This window comes from Sciurus vulgaris, assembly GCF_902686455.1.
Source record: "Sciurus vulgaris genome assembly, chromosome: 12".
NCBI lineage: Eukaryota > Metazoa > Chordata > Mammalia > Rodentia > Sciuridae > Sciurus > Sciurus vulgaris.
This window is the reverse complement of record NC_136473.1, coordinates 13,582,887-13,601,995: the sequence shown is the minus strand read 5'-3', so window position 1 is coordinate 13,601,995 and position 19,109 is coordinate 13,582,887. Positions and strand designations below refer to the sequence as shown.

Genomic DNA, 19,109 nt, shown 5'->3' with positions numbered 1-19,109 from the left:
GAACCTACAACGTTTGCTTGAGACATTGTGTCCGGAGTCATAGGAGATAGCAGGGCATTAACAAATATTTAAGAATTCTTTAGCTAATAAGGAGAAAAATACCCCAGTGCATCTGACCTGCCGCTTGCTTCCTGCACGCCTGCTTTTCAGACTCACAGATACTTTCTCACCTTTCTGTGACTCTATAATGCTTCTCCATGATTCATGGGCCCTGATGGTCAGCCTTCTTTGTCAACTGTTTTCTTCCTAAATCCCCATAAGTATTTTCACCAGCTTTCCATAAGACATGAGCATTTTTTAATGTCTCTCCAGAGGGCCTTGCAGCAAAGTACCTCTCATCTGAACCTCCTCTCCCTCTTTTGAGAGTTTGCACAAAAACTATCTCCCCCATAATTGCTTTCTAAGCTACTAAGCAACAAAAATGTGTAGGTAGCATATACCACATGGATACTCTGGACAAAGGGATGATTCACATTCCAGGGAGAATGGAACGGGACAGCACAAGATTTTTTCAGGCTTCTCAGAACAGTGTGCAATCTAAAAAACTTAATGAATGTTTATTTCTGGAGTTTTTCATTTAATATTTTTGGAACACAGTTGACCAGGGGTAACTGAAACCATAGAAAGCAAAGCCATATATGAAGGGGGACTTACCGTATGATAAAATAACATAGAGAAGTTTCACGTGTGCTGTCCCCAGCAATAATTTGTTCTTAAAATAGGGCACTTAAGGCCAAGGGTATAACTTAGTGGTAGAGCACTTGCCTAGCATGTATAAGGCCCTGGGTCCAATTTCCAGTACCAGACACAAAATAATAATAATAAAATAAAATAGGCACCAAAAGATACAGTTCCTTATTAAACCTGAGATCATATTTTATTTGAGGTGATTACAGTATACATCCCAAAGAAGTAATAAATACATTTCTTTAGTTGAAACTGGGAATATGTGAGAGACTAAACCTGCTGAAAAGATTCAGATATAAACCAAAGAAAAGTCCCACTCTTGGGAAATAGGAAGAACAGTGGGGTTAGAGTCAGAGAGGAAGAGTAAGGATGATTGAAACCAGGAGAGGAAAGAATTTCAAAAAAGGACATTGTATTTTGATTGTTGAAGAAGTTGACAATTGAAAGTGATGAACGTGTGATTTGGGAGGAGCAGAATGTGTCAGAGGGTAAAGTGTAAAGGAGTGAGAGGTAGGCAGGCAGATCCAGTGCTTATACAGATATCTTCTAGATGATGTGTTTCCCAAAATGGAAGCTTGTCATAGCACAGGTTAAAGGGATGAGTCGTGGGAAATGCTTGACAGGAAGAACCCAGACCAAAGGGTGGCCATATTGGCTTTCCAGATTGGCTTCTTTCACTTAGGAATACACAGGGAAGGTTCCTCCTGTCTTCTCATGGCTTCATACCTTCCATAGTGTGTACGTGCCAGTTTGTTTGTTCAACCGCCTATTGAGGTGCATCTTGATTACTTATAACAATTAATTGAATTTGGTATACTCCTTTATTTTCTTTATGACAGACTTTGTGGATAAAGAATTTTAGGGGAAAAAGGAGTTGTAGAGGTTAACAAGTCAGAATCCCTCATTTCGAAGTTAAGGAAATTGAGATCTTAGATATCCTCTTCTTAGAAAAAGAACAGGAGCCTGGCTTCTGACAGTCCTGTGCAATTTTTTTTTTTTTTACTGTCAATCCAAAATTATTAGTAAAGTGGAGATTTCAAGAGACCCAAACCCCATATCCAGCTCACAACTCATTTAACTGAAGAACTCTCCTTTGCATGTCTTAAATCTTAGATCCAAGCAAGAGGAGACTACCCAGGCCCTTGCTTTAGAATCCTCTTTGGCCTTTCTCCAGCCACACACCTCCCTATGTAGTCAAGGGGTCATCCCCGCTTGAGCCCCATCCCCATTCCTAAACCATGCTCCAGGACCCTAGAACTCCACACCAAAATGGCCCCAGGCCCATGTGGATGTTTTCCTAGGGTCTGTCCTGGAGATGGGCAGGAGGGAATTTTCCCCGGGTGACCATTCAACGGGTTCCAAACTTAGAGGAATCCTAAATTTGCCACTCTCTTCCTTAATTATTAGGAATGTATATTTCTAAACACAGAGATAGAGAGAGGGAAGAGAGAAAGAGCACAAGCATAGGAACATGGAACACATGTAACTGAATAGTTGGCGAGCTTGATTTGTGACACTCGGACCTATACTGGCAGACTCCTTTGAACTCTGTTGGAACCTTGCAAATGATGGGACTGTCCTTATTCCAACTATGGTGCACTTAATGCTTTTCTTCCCTCTGTGATAACAATGCATGTAAGAAAGGGTAACCTGAAAGGAATTCTGGCTACATGCCAGTCACAGAGATAAATACTTGACGTGGATTACTTTATTTAATCTTAGATATGTACCACAGTGCCCTTTTGTTCTTCTGGGTGGAACTCCCAGCTCTTGCCACTGGCTGTCATAGGATACATCCCAAACCAGTCTTGAAGTCCCTTCTCCAGTTTCCATACTGTTATTCTGCAATCCTGGGTTACATACATTTAAGAGATGACCTTTGAAAAGGTTATCATCTACTTCTATGTTTGGTAATGAATACTTTGATCCTAATTTTATTTCTTCTTCAGAGATTGGAAATCTTCTTTTATGGAAATTTTATTTACTAGTTCACTAACTTTGAAGAAAAGAAATACCTAGAAAACAAAATGACTGCAATTATTCTTTACCCACCTTATTTTTCTGGAGAGGGAGACGATATTCCTGACCTCATTTGCATCATATTTGCCAAGTCCTCCATGTGTTTTTTAAATTAATTGCTGCTGGCTTAATAAAATCATTAGCTAATTCCTTTAATGCTCTGAAGTTCTCATTTATCCTGTGCACATTTGGCAACTGTTCCCTTAGTTATTTGACATATGACTAGCTTTATTTTCATGGTCTTTCACTCATTCTCTTATTCGAAAAATGTAATTTTTACAAAGACAGCACAGTAAAGCTAGATTATTTAAACAACTTAAAAGTCCACTTTTTCAATTCCTCTTTTACTAATTCTGGAATATTCACAACATGCCCTATGTCTCCTCTAGAGCACAATCTTATTTTTAAATACTGAAGTATTTTGACAGCTCTAGGACCTTTACCTTCTCTGACTGATACTTGTGTATGTATGCAGCACAGTTCCCAAGAGAATTATACGACTGAATTTGCTCAATCTATTGCTTCCGTCTTGTCTTTAATCATCTTTTCTCCACACTGTGAATATAGATTTTTATTTTAATGATGCTTCCCTTTTGAGATCTTTGTGTTATTTTGATTATATTTGGAAGGCTTATCCTATTTGCATTACTTTGATTCAAAGTAATTTTTAAGGCATGTTAAAACCAAGTATTTTTAAAATCTGGTTTCACCTTTGATTACATGACTCTGTTATTCTGTACCTGGTCATGTTTTTCATACAGTGTCTCAGTGTGGTGTCAACCTGGGTGAGCTAAAAGGGGTAGCACCTTACTTGACTTCAAACCCTGGATCTGAGTTTCCAGGTCGCTGCCACACTCATGCCCACCTATGGATGATCAAAAGCCTCCTCAGAACTTCTTTAACCTTGACACTGACAGGTGTAAGGAGCTAGCTCATCCTGCTTTTGTGAATTTGCTATTCAGTAGCCTAAATCTGAACGAGAATCACAAACCCTGTTTGCAAATGTTGAGAATCTATGCCATTTAGACATAGAATAATCTAAACATAGACCTCATTCGGAAGGGGAAAGCAATTGCTTATAATTTTTAAAAAGTTAAAGTTTTTAAAAATTCAATTAAAATGGAATTTATTAAAATTCATTAAAATTTTTGGAAAATTTTCATTCACTGCAATTTTCCCTAACTCTACAACAGCATCAAAACACACTTAAATATTGGAAAGTACAGAAAGTATCCTAAAAGGAATCAATCTTAGTTATAGTATTCAAATGTACCCAGAGGTAGGATTTAGAGTATCTCCTTTCATCTTTTTTATAGACAATTCATACTAGTGATATTTTAATAACTTTAAAACATTAAACAGAGAGGGTCATTTCCACACACTTTAAAACATTAAACAGAGAAGTCATTTTCACAAACCCATATTCCTGAAAATTGGCCTTTTTCATTAAAACTCAGGCTGTTCCTAGGACATTCCACATTTCTCGCCATATATTTGTGTGAATATTAAATGTAATAACCACAGTCAGAAATACAATAATCTCTGAGGTTTATAGAGCGCTTACTGTGTGCCACACCATGTTCTGGGTACATTGCATATTTTAACTCACTCGATCTCCGTGGCAACCTATGAAGTAGACATTATTGTGCCCATTTTATAGATAAGGAAAGGAGGTGGGCTCAAGGGAATAACTAAATAGCTTAAGGTCAAAGAGTTATAAACTTGGGGAGTGAGGGTGTTGCTGTACTTCCTCTGTACTAACTTGACCACATCAAGGAAAGCAATTTTAAAATTCGTGAAATAGAATTCTATTGTACTTTTGTTGTAAAGGAAATTAATTTGTTGGTTAATGCAAGAAGATCCTATGGGACGATTAAGCCAGTAAATATCATCTGAGCCCAAGTCCCTTTTGCAAGGTATAGACCTCTAGAAATCCAGGCAAGTTATTTTTGACACACACTAATGAATCTGCAGAAGGTAGTAGATTGTACTAATTAGAGTTTACATTGGAAATATAAACAGGTTCTCATGAACGTACGGAGAGCCATTTGTCCCTCTCCTTCAAGTGCAGGCACGTGCACACACACACTCACACACACACACACTCCACATTTAGACATAAAAAGCATACAAATTATAATCAGGTTTTCTTTTTTTTTCTCTCTCTCGGTACTGGGGTTCGAACTCAGGGCCTTGTGCTTGCAAGGCAAGCACTCTACCAGCTGAGCTATTTCCCCAGCCCAGGTTTTTTTAAATAATATATCCTTATGAAAAAGAAGTAACCCTGTTCTTCTAGGATGTTTTAATTCACAGCTCGACAAATTAAGAATGAAAGAAAGGAATAAAGTACTCCAGAGTCAAGATTGCTTCAGTTCTAAATTTCCAGGATACCTAAATCGAGTGGTGGTGTGACCACAGTAACACAGGGTTTGTAATACACCAGTGGCATGTTCAGGCGAGCTGCCCTGGACGCCGTCCAGTGTGCCCTAAGGGACCACTGTGCCCGTGTCACCCCAGCACCGCAAACTCTGCCCCGGCCAGCAGTGCCGTTCCCGTCAAGCCTGTGCTTGGGCACCCGGGCGGGACCCTCCCTTTTCTCACAACCACCAGACGTAAATGTCCAAAAGGCAGCCCTGGCAATTTGTAATCCTCAACTGAAACCTTGCTTCGCGGGGACAGCCCTGGGATATTAGGTGTGCACCTTTCTCTTTAGTAAGAAGAGGTAGGAGCATAAGGTGACCCTTCACCGTGGCTCCGCACCCCAAGGAATCCCCAACCTCAGCTGCTGACACCAAGCTACCCTCCGAGTCCAGACTGGCACAGGGAGGATGGTGTCATAAAGGCAGTTACCGAGAGCACGGGTACCTGTGACTCTCATTTTTGTGGCCTGCCAAATGGAACAGCATGCACGCCCTGGTACATTTGCGAACTGGAAAGTTGATAAGCGGGTTCGTGCTATTGAGTGGTGCATGGGAAGCTCTCCTGCCAGCCACAGCACGTCAACATCTCCAGTGAATCTTCAACAAATCCCTACTTCCAGCAGCCCTCGTGTCACTGAACTGTCACACCCCAGCTCCAAAGTAGCTTTACCAGCAGGGCAGTAATAGCTCAGTTTTACTGTTGGGTTAATAAAAGCAGCGGATGAAGGAAGGACATGCAGAGAATGCGCTCTGAAGACCATGAATGATATTAAGCCTCGTAGGCTTACTTTCCATGGCCGTGTTGTAACTGGGGATTGAGCCCAGGGGTGCTGTACCACTGAGCTACACCCGCAGCCCTTTTTATTACTTATTTTGAGACAGGGTCTTGCTAAGTTGCTGAGGCTGGCCTTGAACTTGCAATCCTCTTGCCTCAGCCTCCAGAGTCACTGGGATGACAGGTGTGTGCCACCGTGCCTGGCAGAAACACTCACTTTATAAATGGATGTGTTTGATTGACACCAAGGAAGGATGCCAAGAACCCCAGTGTGTTTCCTCCCACAGGTCCTGGCTGAACTCTCCCTGATGTAAAATTCCTTTGTCCCAGAACCCACTTCACAAAATGCTACATTTTTGCCTCTGAGATAAGCAAAGACTCAGAATGCTTGGACCAAGGTGAAGATCTTAGAGCTCATCAAGTTCTACTCCTTTGTGTCCATTCTTCTCAGTACCCTCTGGGCTTGCTTGAGTTCTTTCTTAGAGAATGAGACACATTTCAAAAACAGAATGCCAACACCAATCGAAAAGTTCTTCTGCCACCCCATTGCCACCAGCTTGAAGCCACCTTCTCTCCTGATCCACTCCGCTCCTGCACCCTTTGCTCACAGGGATTAACTAAAATATTAAGCAGGTCACAACCCTTGGGACTGTACCTGTGCAGACGCAGAGGTATTTGCACCCAACCAAGATCCAATATCTGTGAGCCTGGGCAGAGGACTGTTTAACTGAGGAAGCCCTCTGACCTTTGTTTTATGACTTTCTGGGGGCCATTGATGGTAGGTATAATGAACCCAGCTGTAATTCTTAACTTCTTTGAGAAAAGTTCAGAAAAAGGTTCATCTCTATTCCTTAACCTGTTAAGTCCCAAGGGTTCAATTGTTGCAAATGTTTCAACAAAATCAACATGGGTGCATTAAAATAGGTTGCAAATCATAACCTATGGCTTATATATACTCTCTAAATATATTTGTGTGTGTGTGTGTGTGTGCATGGTGTGTGTGTATGTGTGATATGTGTGTATGTAGAGAAAAAATATATATGGTTTTTTCAGATGCTCTAATCACTCATCTATTACTTTTCTCAAAACAATAGAATTCTAAAAATGTAATATGTATTTCCAAAGGCACCATAAATAGTAATTTGTTGCTCAATTTAAATTTTTAGAGGTATCTCATATCTGGGACAATGAGATTAAACAGATTAATTATATTTCAAATATGCATTTTTTTTCCTGAACTCTCTTTCTTAGAGCTTTGCAAACATAGCATTCTCTCACCAATATTTACTCTATTACCTGAAAAGCACTACATAAATCTTGGTGTGATGTGCCTACTCGTCACAGTTTATTCATTTCGTCTTTTCCACAAGAAAAAGGGAGAGTCATAAAATGTGTGGTCATTAGGTTAGTAATGGAGAATTTAGTCAAGGGTTCTACAGACATGCCTCATTTTCCAGAGGATAGAACTGAGCCCCTGGGGTGGGTGGTTTAGCTGATCACACTGCTAGTTAGTGACTGCCTGGCTCCGAGACTCAGATTTCCACTCCATAAAGGCTGCGCCAGGAATTGTGGGCAAACTTGATGGCAGGTGTGCAGGTCCCGCCCCCACCTCCATCAGAACTTCAGTCTCACCCACCTGGAAGAATCATTTCACCCCACAAGTGGCCGTGTGAAATTGCCCAGAAACAAGCCCAGTTCCCTCTCACCAGCCTCCTGTGCATTTTCCCCATTGGTCAACAGAACCTAAAAGACAGCAAAAGAGAAAGAAATCAAATTCTCTGCTTTCATCTTTATTTCAAGAGCCATGATACTGTATTTCCTCCCTCCGGGAAGCAGTTGCTGGGTTTTCGTTTGTGTTTGCCCGATCTTCATTTATCTTCCTCTAATTACAACAGCAACCAGTTATCCAGTCCATACTGAGCGCCAACTGTGAACCCATGCTCAATTAAATATCATTATTTTAATACTCACAGAACCCTTTGAGGGTTGAAATATTATTACCCCCATCTCAGGAATGAGATGAGGCTCAGAAAAGGGATTCCTCCAATGTCACAAGGAGATGGGATTTGAACTGGGCTCTGAGTAAGGCCAAAGCCATATTACTACCAACTGAGGTGAGTCTCGCTCTTCTTGGTTTGGTTCTACCTCGGTCAGTCTGGAGGTTTTCCAGCAGGTAGATCTTTTCATAGTAGTTCTGCAGAATTTAGATCAGCTACCTGTTGCCTTCAGTTCTGAGCCTTTCTTCCCCAGCCATTAATGGAAGTTTGATCCCATTACATTTATATTTACTTTTCAGGACTGGAATTTTGGCTTCCACTTTTAAAACAGTTATGCAGTCCTCAAAATGTGATTTCTCAAAATCCAGACCTCAGGACCAGATGGTCATATGTGCCCATATTTTTTGCTAATTTTATCCCAGAGCCATTGCACTGGGCTCAGAGTAGCCCCAGGAGTTCTTGGATGAGCAGATCTCCAAGCTTTCCAAACACAGCAGCAGGTCTCCCCATCCTGCCCCCCAAAAGCTGACTCCAGATGTGGACTGTCCCCGTTCCACATTAAGAAACCTGAGTTTTTATCTGACAGACACCCATACAGGAGGATTAAACTGACACCAAATGACATCACAAGTGAGAAAAGATAAGCAACAGAAGTTATCACTGTCCTTGGCTTAATATGAAGATGAGACCCAAAACAGACCTCTTTGAAATGTGTGTTGGGGAAGCATCAAATCTCTTGGTAAAATTAAATGAGGCACCCAACAGACCAAAAACCTGCATTACCGTTCAGTTAATAATCACTACATCAGTGTAGTCTTCTTCTCAAGCCCAAAGTAGTAAAGATCGGCCAAGCCCGAGGGTTGCATTGACTCTCTTTAATGGCAGCTTCGACTCTCCCAGGCTCACCTCTGGATGCAGAGTCTAATCTAGGCATGAGATCAGGTCCAGATGCTGTGCTGAGGGTATGGGCTCCTGCCCCCACTTTCTCCAGGTCCAACTTAACTGTGTAAATTGTGCAAATTCAACTTCGGTAGGGATTTGTAAGCATCCTAACACTGGAAAGAAATCATCTTCCTGAGCGCTGTTACGAATGGTCTTCCTGTATGCTTTTAACCTTTTGTTCTTTTGAGTGTGTAAGTGAAGATGCCGCCCTTGAGGCTTTAAGGGCAGGGTCTGGTTTTGGGTAAAAAAAGGTAAAGATTAGAAGCTGTTCACATGGTATTTAGAGGGGCAAGAGCTACGGAAAAGGTGCACCAAGGAAAAGGCAGGTTCATGCAGATAAGGCAGGTGACTATACTCATCGTGTCTGAAACATCGATGTTATGATTTATATCATCTCATGATTTTGGCCTAACCACAAAAGATAAGAGTGGGCTCCAGTTAAGGCCACTGGATCCAGGAAATTAGATCTAAGGTCAGCTTTGGAAGAAGGAGGCAGACACTTAAACCTTTGCCTGAGATAATTACCACAATATTTAGGTTTTTTCCATTCTGTGGAAACCTGGCCTCAGAACAAGCAACAGGCAGGACACCATCTGCACCATGACCTTTTATATACCCCACAGCCTCCGTGAGTCTCCCGTCCAGATGTAAAGGTTAATTATATTTAAAAATCACCCATGTGAGGTTTTTAGATGCAAATTCATGTACGAATATACCAGCCGTCTCCACACTTGGTTGGTTACTATTTCTGTGATTCTTAGGAACCCTTGAAAATTCAGCATGCTCAGAGAACTAGGACTATTTTTGTTGAGAGATATTGCGTTACGTAGTCCAGAGGAACACATCGCTGGTGACCTCTAATACTCGGACTTGCTGCCCTCTAGGGCGTCAGTCATAATATCATGCTTGGGGTCCTCGGCCAGGAGCGACAGGCTCAGAAACTAGCTTGGCTCTGCAACAAGCAAAGTCTGGACTGGGGAGGAATAGGTGGAACTCAGTTTGGAACCCCCCACCCTCCCCGGGCAGGGGCTGAGTCTCGTTCATGTTTGCTGGATGAGACAGGAATGAGCTTACTCACCCAAAGAACTTGCTCAGCAACTATACTAACTGCTGCATGAATGGATGTTTTCCCGCTTTGTGCCTGGGAGACATTTGACCATCCCACACGTTGTCCATTTCAATAGGTACTTAGTGGTCTGTACCCACTAAGTGCTCAGCACTATTTCATTGTCCAGCCAACCACACCCCATCAGCTGGATCATGGCAGACAAACCTCCAGAAAAAGTTACCCAACGTCCCACCAGATTCCCCAGTCTCCCTAGGTCAGCTAAGTCATCCTGATAATCTTTTCAAAAGTGATTTCAAGAGGCAATTAATTCCTCTGAAATTATCTAATCCGTGTTTTAAAGTCATCTTTATTTTCTTGATTTTTTTCAAGAAGATAAAATTTGGGATTGTTTCTTTTTTTTCCCTAGGAAAACCTCTTTTTTGTTATGGAGTATCTCAACGGAGGAGACTTAATGTACCACATCCAAAGTTGCCACAAGTTTGACCTTTCCAGAGCCACGTAAGAGTTCCCTAAAGGGTTTGGTGGTCGGGGGACGTTCCTTGTTCTCAGTTCATATATACCCAGTGCCCACAGAATGCTTTTCTGTGGGATATTTTTCCTGCTTCCTCACTTGACACAGTAAGGAATCCCAGAGCCAGGTAAACCTTTGGGAATATTATCAAGCCAGGTAACAGTTTCCCAGTTTGCAAACTTGAGATTCATGATAATTTGTTGCATATCTTCCTGTTGTGAAAATAATTACTTGGTTTCTTAAGGAACCACCCCAGTTCATCGAGCTTCTAAATAGTGGATCACAGAAGCAAATATTTGTCCTCTAGAAAGAAAGTAGTCTAATGGAACACAAGTCTTAAGGTGGCCCCAGGCATGAAACTTTTAGCTGAGGTTCAGTGGAAAGGTATAAAGCACTTGGTTCCTGGGGCATGAGAAGGAAGAAACTGGAAGAAGCACTTAACTTCAGAATAAATCCTCCCCTTCTTTGCATTAAACAGCTATAGATGCAAGTGAGATGGAGCAGGTGGGTTTACCTGGTGGGACTAAGTTCCACAGCACCTGTCTGCACCATGCCCCGGGGGGTCCTACTTCCTCCATAGCAAACACACTATGACATTCAAGCAAAAGTAATCTGTGCCACGGGACCTGTTTTTAAACAACAGATATGTGCTGGCTTTCTTGGCTTGATGCTCAACTATCTGTCACCCACCTCCCCCCCTAAACACTTTGATTTAAGGTGAACTGAGTTGAAAGAAGGACTTGGTCTACCAGTTCCTGAAAAATCCCTGGCTGGAGTGGAAGCACTTTGCCAATCTTGCTGCCTCCAGGAACCCTCAGCAAAATCCCCACAGATAGTTTTGTCAGATCTCTGCAGTAATGATATCACTGGGCATTTTTTGTGTGTTAGAAATGATCCACTCAGTCCACTGTCCTTTCCAGCTCTGTAATGCATGAAGCTGGCCTGGACACATGCTGCTGATCTATTTTGTCCTCAATGTCTTCCAGGAGGGAGACTTTTGCTGTCTCCCACAAGACCCAGCAAGACTCACTTCCAGGAAGCTCTCCCTCATATCTGTGCTTAATCCCATGAGAGAAAGGTGAACTCATTTCCTGTAAGTCTGCCACTGTTTAGAGGCAGAGTAACTTATCACCTTCCATCTTCTCATATCCTCGTTCCACTTCTCAGACTGTGTTTCTTGCCCAGGATCAACATTGTCAATATGAAAACAACCAGCCAGGTCTTTTGGAAATGGCTCAGCAGACAGCCATGGGCTTCAAGCTGAGTTTCAAATAAAGGAGGAAATTATTTTCCTATTATCATACACTATTACACTCAGTGTTTGTGTATATTCTATTAGCAAAATATGGCAGCATGAGCATTGCCTTTTAAAACTTAAGAATAAGTTGCAGATGGAGGCCGGGTGAACTTAAGACACCAGTCCTGATTCATACTCCCTGGGCTGAGGCTGCCAGGCGGGAGTCCTGGATTTCTGAAGTGTAGAATGGATGACATCTTCCTTGTTAGGATTAAGCAAGATTATGAGTGTCTGCCATTTAGTCAAGGACTGTCTGCACATAATAAGTGCCAGACTGGGTTGGGGGCTGGCTGTGTTCTGTCTTACATTGGGGTTCAACCTTTGCTCTCTTTCCCTCAGGTTTTATGCTGCTGAAATCATCCTCGGTCTTCAGTTCCTTCATTCCAAAGGAATTGTCTATAGGTAAATTGTGCTTTTGGGAAACAAATACTAAGATATCCAATCTCCTGACCCCGTTCATTTAATCTTTGCACTTGACTGGGGAGTGTGCCTTTGTATTAGAAAGTTCTTCACCCAGAACACACGGGTGGTGATTTGCTGACAACCAAGTAAGAAATTCCAGGCTCTACGCCAGAAGGTTCTAGCCTTGTTCTGTCCTTTACTGTGGTCCTTACTCCTCTCCTCCCTTCTCTCATTTCCTTCCACCACTCTGATTTCTCTCCGGCATCTTGTTTTCTCCCTCCTTGGTCATCTTTGCACCCCCTGTTTGGGTTCACATTTGCTTTGGGTCACCTATCAATGCTTATGAGATGTTCCCCTTCTGGTGAGGGGAAGGACGTTCTTTCCAGAACTCTCACACAGAACCTACGCTCCTACACCTGTAGAATCGTGCAGAACACCTCCCTGTCCTCTCATGAATCCAAAATTCCTCCCCTGAACCATATCATTTCATACTCTGCGGCTGCCAGAGTCCTGAGATGAAAGCTGCTGTACTTCAGTCTTCTTACTTTCTTTCTCAAAACATCGCTGACACTCACTTAACATACAAACCTTCAAAAGCACAGTTGTCAGATTTCCAACTCCCTCTTGATTAGGGATGAAAAAAGAAAAAGAAAAAGGAACTGATGAGATCTGACTGAGCTACTAGAAACCAGCACAGGGACCTCTTCTGTGACAGACCCACAATAATGGCCTGGAGTCACCAATAAAGGTTCCTTTGTGTTCCACTGGGATTGTTGAGAACAGCAGGCTGCACAGAGAGATGGTCGATATTGAAGCTTTGGTGCTTACTGAGCACACTGCCATTCTCTGGGAAATGCAGTTTGGGAGGAAGAACCACCCCCACACTCACACACTCACACACTCACACACACACATACACACACACACTTATGGAGGATGCCCACATGAGGGCTGCTGTATAAATACTGCTTCACAGAATTAAAGACCAAGAGGAGGTTTGGAAAGTCAATCTTCTTAATCAGGCTCTTTGAATCTATATTTTTAATCTATCTTCAAAATGATAGATTAAGAAACTGATTTATGTCATTTCATTTTTAATACTCAGGAAATTGAAAAATACAAGAACATTATTTGAAAACTTTGATCATGATCCATGACTGGCTAACTGGCTTTTATTTATTTATTTATTTATTTATTCATTTATTTATTTATTTATTTGGTCCTGGGGATTGAACCCAGGGATACTTAACCACTGAGCACATCCTAGCCCTTTTTTAATTTTAAATTTTTTTTTGAGACAGAGTCTCCCTAAGTTGCTGAGGCTGACCTTGAACTTGCAATCCTCCTGTCTCAGCCTCCCAAGCTAATTAGAGGTGTGCACCATTACGCCCAGTCAATGGGTTTTTTAAATTTGTGTTTATAATGCCTGCCATTTATCTAAAATATACTTGTACCTAGGTATTGAGTAGATTGTGTGGGATGGATGGATGGATGGATGGATGGATGGATGGATGGATGAAAATTTAGAAAAGTTAGAAGGAAAGAGAGCCAAAGATCTTAGAGTCCGAAGAGACCTCCCTCACAAAAATCAAAAACTACATGCCCCTATGCATCTATTTTTTCACATCACCATGTTTCTTCTGGTCACAACAACTTGTAAATTAGTGAACAAAAAGACCAGTAGAGGTCCAAGTTAAGCTCTAATGTCACAATCAACACTTAGAGTTCTTGCTCTGTTCACACGTGGAAGTTATGTTCTTATAAGTCTTATACACTAATAAGAAAGAATACTGGGTGTGTTTAGTGTGCTCATCAGGTTGTAGGAGGTGCTTGAAAAATGTCGATTTTATTTTCCACCCTAATCGTCGAAGCAGCAAGCTGGATGTAGAGAGATGGGTAATAATGAAGTTTTGAGGCTGCTGACATTAAGATCAGCCTGCTTCAAGGAATCTCTCAGCTTGTGTGTGATTTGACTGATCTAAACTTTTAATTTAACAACTGAATTAAAGCAGGGATTCCATGAATTTCCTTTATTTGACCACAGACAATGAAGCTTTTCTGAGCTTGTTCACAAAACTGATCTATTGTTTTGCAAGAATGTCATTAAAAACTACCACAAATTTGGTGGCTTAAGAAAACAGAACCTTATTTTTTCAGGTTTTAGAGACCAGAAGTCTAAAATCAAGGTGTTGGCAGAAACCATGATCTTACCGAGGGTTCAGAGAAGGCCCGTCCTTGCCTCCTCCAGCCTCTGGTGGCTGACACTCCTTGGCTGTGGCCTCATCTCTCCAATCTCTGTCTTCATCTTTGCATCACCTTCTCTCCCTGTACATCTCTCCTCTGTGTGTCTTGTAGGACCACACTTGACAGATTTAGTCCCCAACCCGTGATAATCCAGGATGAACTCATCTTGAGATCCTTAAGTACATCTGCAAAGACCTTTATTCTCAGTAAGGTCAGGTTCACAGAGTTTTGGAGATGAGGACATAGAGGGGTATTTGGGGGACCCAGCATTCAACTTTCTACAACTGGTGTCACTAAGTGTCCACTGAATCCCTTTGTCAAGCATTGTGGTGACCCAAAAGATATAGAAGTTCCAACCCCCAAATACCTAATGAAACCACTTTCTGAAATTTTGTAAAGGTAGACTTGCATGAAAAAAAAAAAATACAGGAAGTACATTCTTTAAAAGTACGAGGGAATATGATTCCAATTAAAAGTGCAATTGCCAAGGGAAGAAAAGCCCTCTGCGGACCTTAGTGGGGGTATGCTAACCAAAAAAAAAAATCCTACGAGAAAGGAGATTTTGTAAAAGGGAAGAGGAAAAAGTGACTCCAGACAAGGCACAGAAACAGGAATAAGAAGGTCAAAAGGAAGAAATTAAACGAATGTGTCCAGCTTTAACAAAAAGGCGATGTTGGGGCAGAAGAGAGAATTGAGAGCGTGAGCTGCAGAGAGGCAGGTTGGCCACACCATCTTTCACACAAGACAGTGGCCTCTTAGAGATGTCACAGGCCCTGGATTGGGTTGAATGTAAAAACAAGGACCTGAAAAATATGCAGACATGGAAAGACAAGACTCTAGAATGTTCGAATGGAAAGGAAACCTAAGATTATGTTTTGTCGATGATGAAACTGGGCCTAACCCATATATCTGAGGGTGGAGTAAACAAGGGGAGCATTTAGTGAGGCATTCTTTGCAACTGATAATCACTGTTTGGGGGTTCATTCTTTCCACAAGTATTGTTGAGGGCCAGTGCATGCTGTACCGTTATTACAGCCCGCTCAATTACAATAAATAATAAGCAGTACGTTTCCATCCTGAGGAAGCTTCCAGTTTAACAAGGGTGACGGACAAAACAAACAGCAGTGGGAACTTTAGGAGAACATAACTACTGATGGCGATAACAACACTGGAACTTTTGCTTGAGCAAAAGCTAGGCCTCCTGAAGGACCCTAATAGAGGAGGCGGACCCATCAGAAACCAGGGCAGATTCTCCCATCTGTTTCTCTTTGGATACAAGTGGCCTCTGTCTCTGCTCTTAGCCTAACCACTTCATTTTCCACTAACTGTCTCTTTCTCCAAGGGCAAGGGAATGTTAGGGCAAATGCCACAAGCAACCCACCAAGCACTTCACCAAGACAGATCAGTGCAATTCCAACGTCAAAAACAGAGAAAATGAACAATCTGGTTGAGTTGATACACTGAGGGAGAGGAGACAAGATTGCTTACGTGGGAGCAGAATCTCTGAGAAGGGAGGCCAGGCAAACCCTCCAAGAGGAGGTCCCCTAAGAGATGAGAACAGCAGCTATTCCTGCTCTCAAGTCATCTTAGCTAACTAATGAAAGCAGCAGATGTCATCACCAGCCACATATCCTGACCTTAAAGAAAGTGGCTCTCAGAAAGTTCAGAAATTCACGGATCAATAACAAAAAAGGAAAGATAGTGATGTTATATGACAAACAAGAATTCATGAAACTAACTAAAATCTTATACAAGATAAAAATTTAAAGAAATTGATGTCAAGTCAATGAAGCACCTGAATTATCTTTAAAAAGTCAATTTTACACGGATAGGATGAGAAGAAACTGAGATAATGTCACTTGGTGCTGGAAAAAAATACTGAAGGTTTTAGTTTACAATAAACTTAATATTGTTAGCGCGAGGAAGCTGCAGAAGCAACCAGAACAACATCTTGGGCCACCGTGGCAAATGCACAAGGATCCTGACATGGGTTAATAGTGCCATGGATTATGCACCAGTGAGATCAGCCAACAGGAGGACAGTGTGTCCATTCCTGAGCATCACCCCTCGAGAATAAGAGACAAATTCAAGACATCTGGAGGTGGAAGGGTCTGAAAACCTCATCGTACGAGGAACAAGGCCTCTGAACTTGGTGAAGGAAAGATAAAAGAGAACTTGATGTCACTTTTCAAATTCTTGGGATATCCTGTGTAATAATGCTAGAGAAACCCATGAGTAAAAGACCCAAGGGGTCCTACTTTGGTTCATTAATTTTAAAAGAAAGTATCAGTTACGTTTATTGAAGAATAGAATGGGCTATTTGAAAGAATACTGGTACTGTAAGGATAGAGAAATTTATTGACGTGACATTCTAGTTTGGGGAGATTCTCATTCTAGAGAACTTTTTATTAGAAATAACCTTCCTCAACTGGACTTGGAATTAGGTGCAATATAACATATTTTTTTTTAAAAATAGTACAAAATGGCATAAAAACAGCATTTTGTAAGACTTCTCCCACTTTGTCACCCCCAGAAAAGGCACTGGGGTCAAGAGCACTACTCTGGAGCACTACTCCTTGGTAAACCAGAAAGGAAACCGGCAGCAGCGATGACCATTCTCTTGAGGAATCAATCAGCTGTGTCTGCCTGCTGTGTGAACGAGTGGACGCGAGTTTGTGTTGTACTGTATCAGACAGCACCTGCTCCAAGCACCTCAGCCACCACCCACCAGGGATCTCATTGTTAGCTGTCTCTTCATGTCTATTGTTTCTAGAAAGCCCCTCTTAGAACTTAGGGGTGCCCTACTGGGGAGGTAAGCCAGGACCTTCATTGACCACCCGTGGAGTCCTCCAGACAGCAAACATGGATTGAGCTCTGGGGATGTGCCAGAGCTGAGCAGGATATAAAAGTCAGAGGAGGGTCAGTCCCAAGCCAGCAGTAGGGGCCATGGGGAAAGTCCTGGGCATAAGCCACAAGTAGAGAATGGAGAACCAAGGAGCAGCAAGCAGTGAGCCGGGAGGAGCGGGGCATAGCAAAACTCCCGCTGTCGACCCCCTCGCTGGCTGTGCTGAGACCAGCTACCATGCCCCAGGACCATTTTATTTTAAGAAAATTGTTACCTCTTTAAGTGAGATTTTGCTTTGCTTTTATTTTTCAGGGACCTGAAACTAGATAATATCCTGCTAGACAAAGACGGACACATCAAAATTGCAGATTTTGGGATGTGCAAGGAGAACATACTGGGAGATGCCAAGACCAACACTTTCTGCGGGACCCCTGACTACATCGCCCCAGAGGTAGGTTATGTGCCGCCGGGAGGCCATGCGCCCACCCCAGGTTCAGCAGGCCTGGGGCGCAAGTGCTGCCTCCTCCCTTCAAATCAGAAATGTGGTTTCCCATATTTGGGTTCAAGATTTGATTTTTTTTTTTTTTCAGTATGTCCTAAAATGTAGCCACACACAGAGTTTGCTCCTGTGAATGTGAGGATGCTTACATTCATGAGGACGTCTCTAGGGCTTGAAGAGTTCAGCATTCCCTTTCAATCATGGCTCTGACCCCACCCCATCCTTAAATAAGTTCATTCTGTTCAGACCAGTCAGAGAAACAACTGGCAAGAGTCAAGTGGAAACGAGTTTATTGTAAGGTTAGAAGACCCAAACAGCAGTTTCCAAGCTGGTGCCACGTAAGTGAGCATGGGGAGATTGACCTAGTCCCCCAGATCTCACTTTCTCTTCTGTAAAATGGGTATAAAACTGGCATGATGTTTTTGTAGACATTAAATAAGAGAAAGTTAAACCTCACCCCACCCACTCTGAAAAATAATTGTAAGAAGTAGTAACACAGTTGCTATCATCATCTGAGCACCCTCAGGAACAGTAATTGCTCAGAAGGCATCTTGACCGAACCCACCAGACTCTCCCCTTTGTATGGAATCACCCCAGCTGTACTGCTTGCCACTTGGTCCTTCCCAGAGCCCAATTTTGGTCCTCGTTTTTGGTCCTTTCTTTTATAGATCTTTGCATCTCTCTCCATCTGACTGGGATGTTTGCCTGAAAACCTGATGCTGTTTCTTGTTCATCTTGTAAAACTTTTTTTATTTAAGGTAATTAAAGGTTTACAGGAAGTTGCAAAAGTGGTACCCTTCACCCAGTTTCCCCCAATGGGTGCATCTCACACGGGTACAGTAGCAAAACCAGGAAGTTGACATTGGTACACTGTGTGGCTGGCATGTGGGTGGTTCTGTGCCATATTCTCACCTGAGCAGATTGGGCAATCTCCCCTCTTACACCCAAGGACCCAATGCAGGGCTTGCCAATCAATAGCCTTAGGAAGACGAGTGAATGGCTGAATCGACAGGTATTTGGAAGGGTAGTCTGATAAGTCAGTGGCAGTCAGTCCGTTGATTTCCCAGGTGAAACAAATTCAGCAACAAATCCTGGTCTTTACCAGGGTAACTGTGGCAGCTGGAGTCTGAGAACTAGTCTGGCCCTGTGCTTATGCAGTTTTTAATTTTAACTTAACCTTGTTTAAAGGCAATCCTAGTCTCTGTTCCACAAGAAATTACAGCTTTTGACTGTCAAGGAATTGAGCTCGGCTCTTTGATTTAATAACTTTCTGATATTAGAAACCTGGGCTGCTTTCAGGTTTGCACAAATGCAGGTATCGAGGCAGTAAACCATTTCCAGTTTGAAGTGAAGCCAGAGCTAATTCAGGCCCAGCAAGCAGGCCTCAGAGGGGAGACTCAGT

General features: G+C 42.3%; 1 protein-coding gene across 3 annotated transcripts in view; it reads left to right on the top strand.

The window, feature by feature from the left end:
- Positions 1-19,109, top strand: part of PRKCQ (protein kinase C theta) — a 114,775-nt gene that overhangs the window by 77,906 nt on the left and 17,760 nt on the right. For all 3 annotated transcript variants that reach the window (XM_079106988.1, XM_079106990.1, XM_079106989.1), the window contains 3 exons: positions 10,316-10,407; positions 12,057-12,119; positions 17,521-17,659. In XM_079106988.1, the coding sequence (XP_078963114.1) occupies positions 10,316-10,407; positions 12,057-12,119; positions 17,521-17,659 (294 nt within the window). The remainder of the gene's footprint in view (positions 1-10,315; positions 10,408-12,056; positions 12,120-17,520; positions 17,660-19,109) is intronic.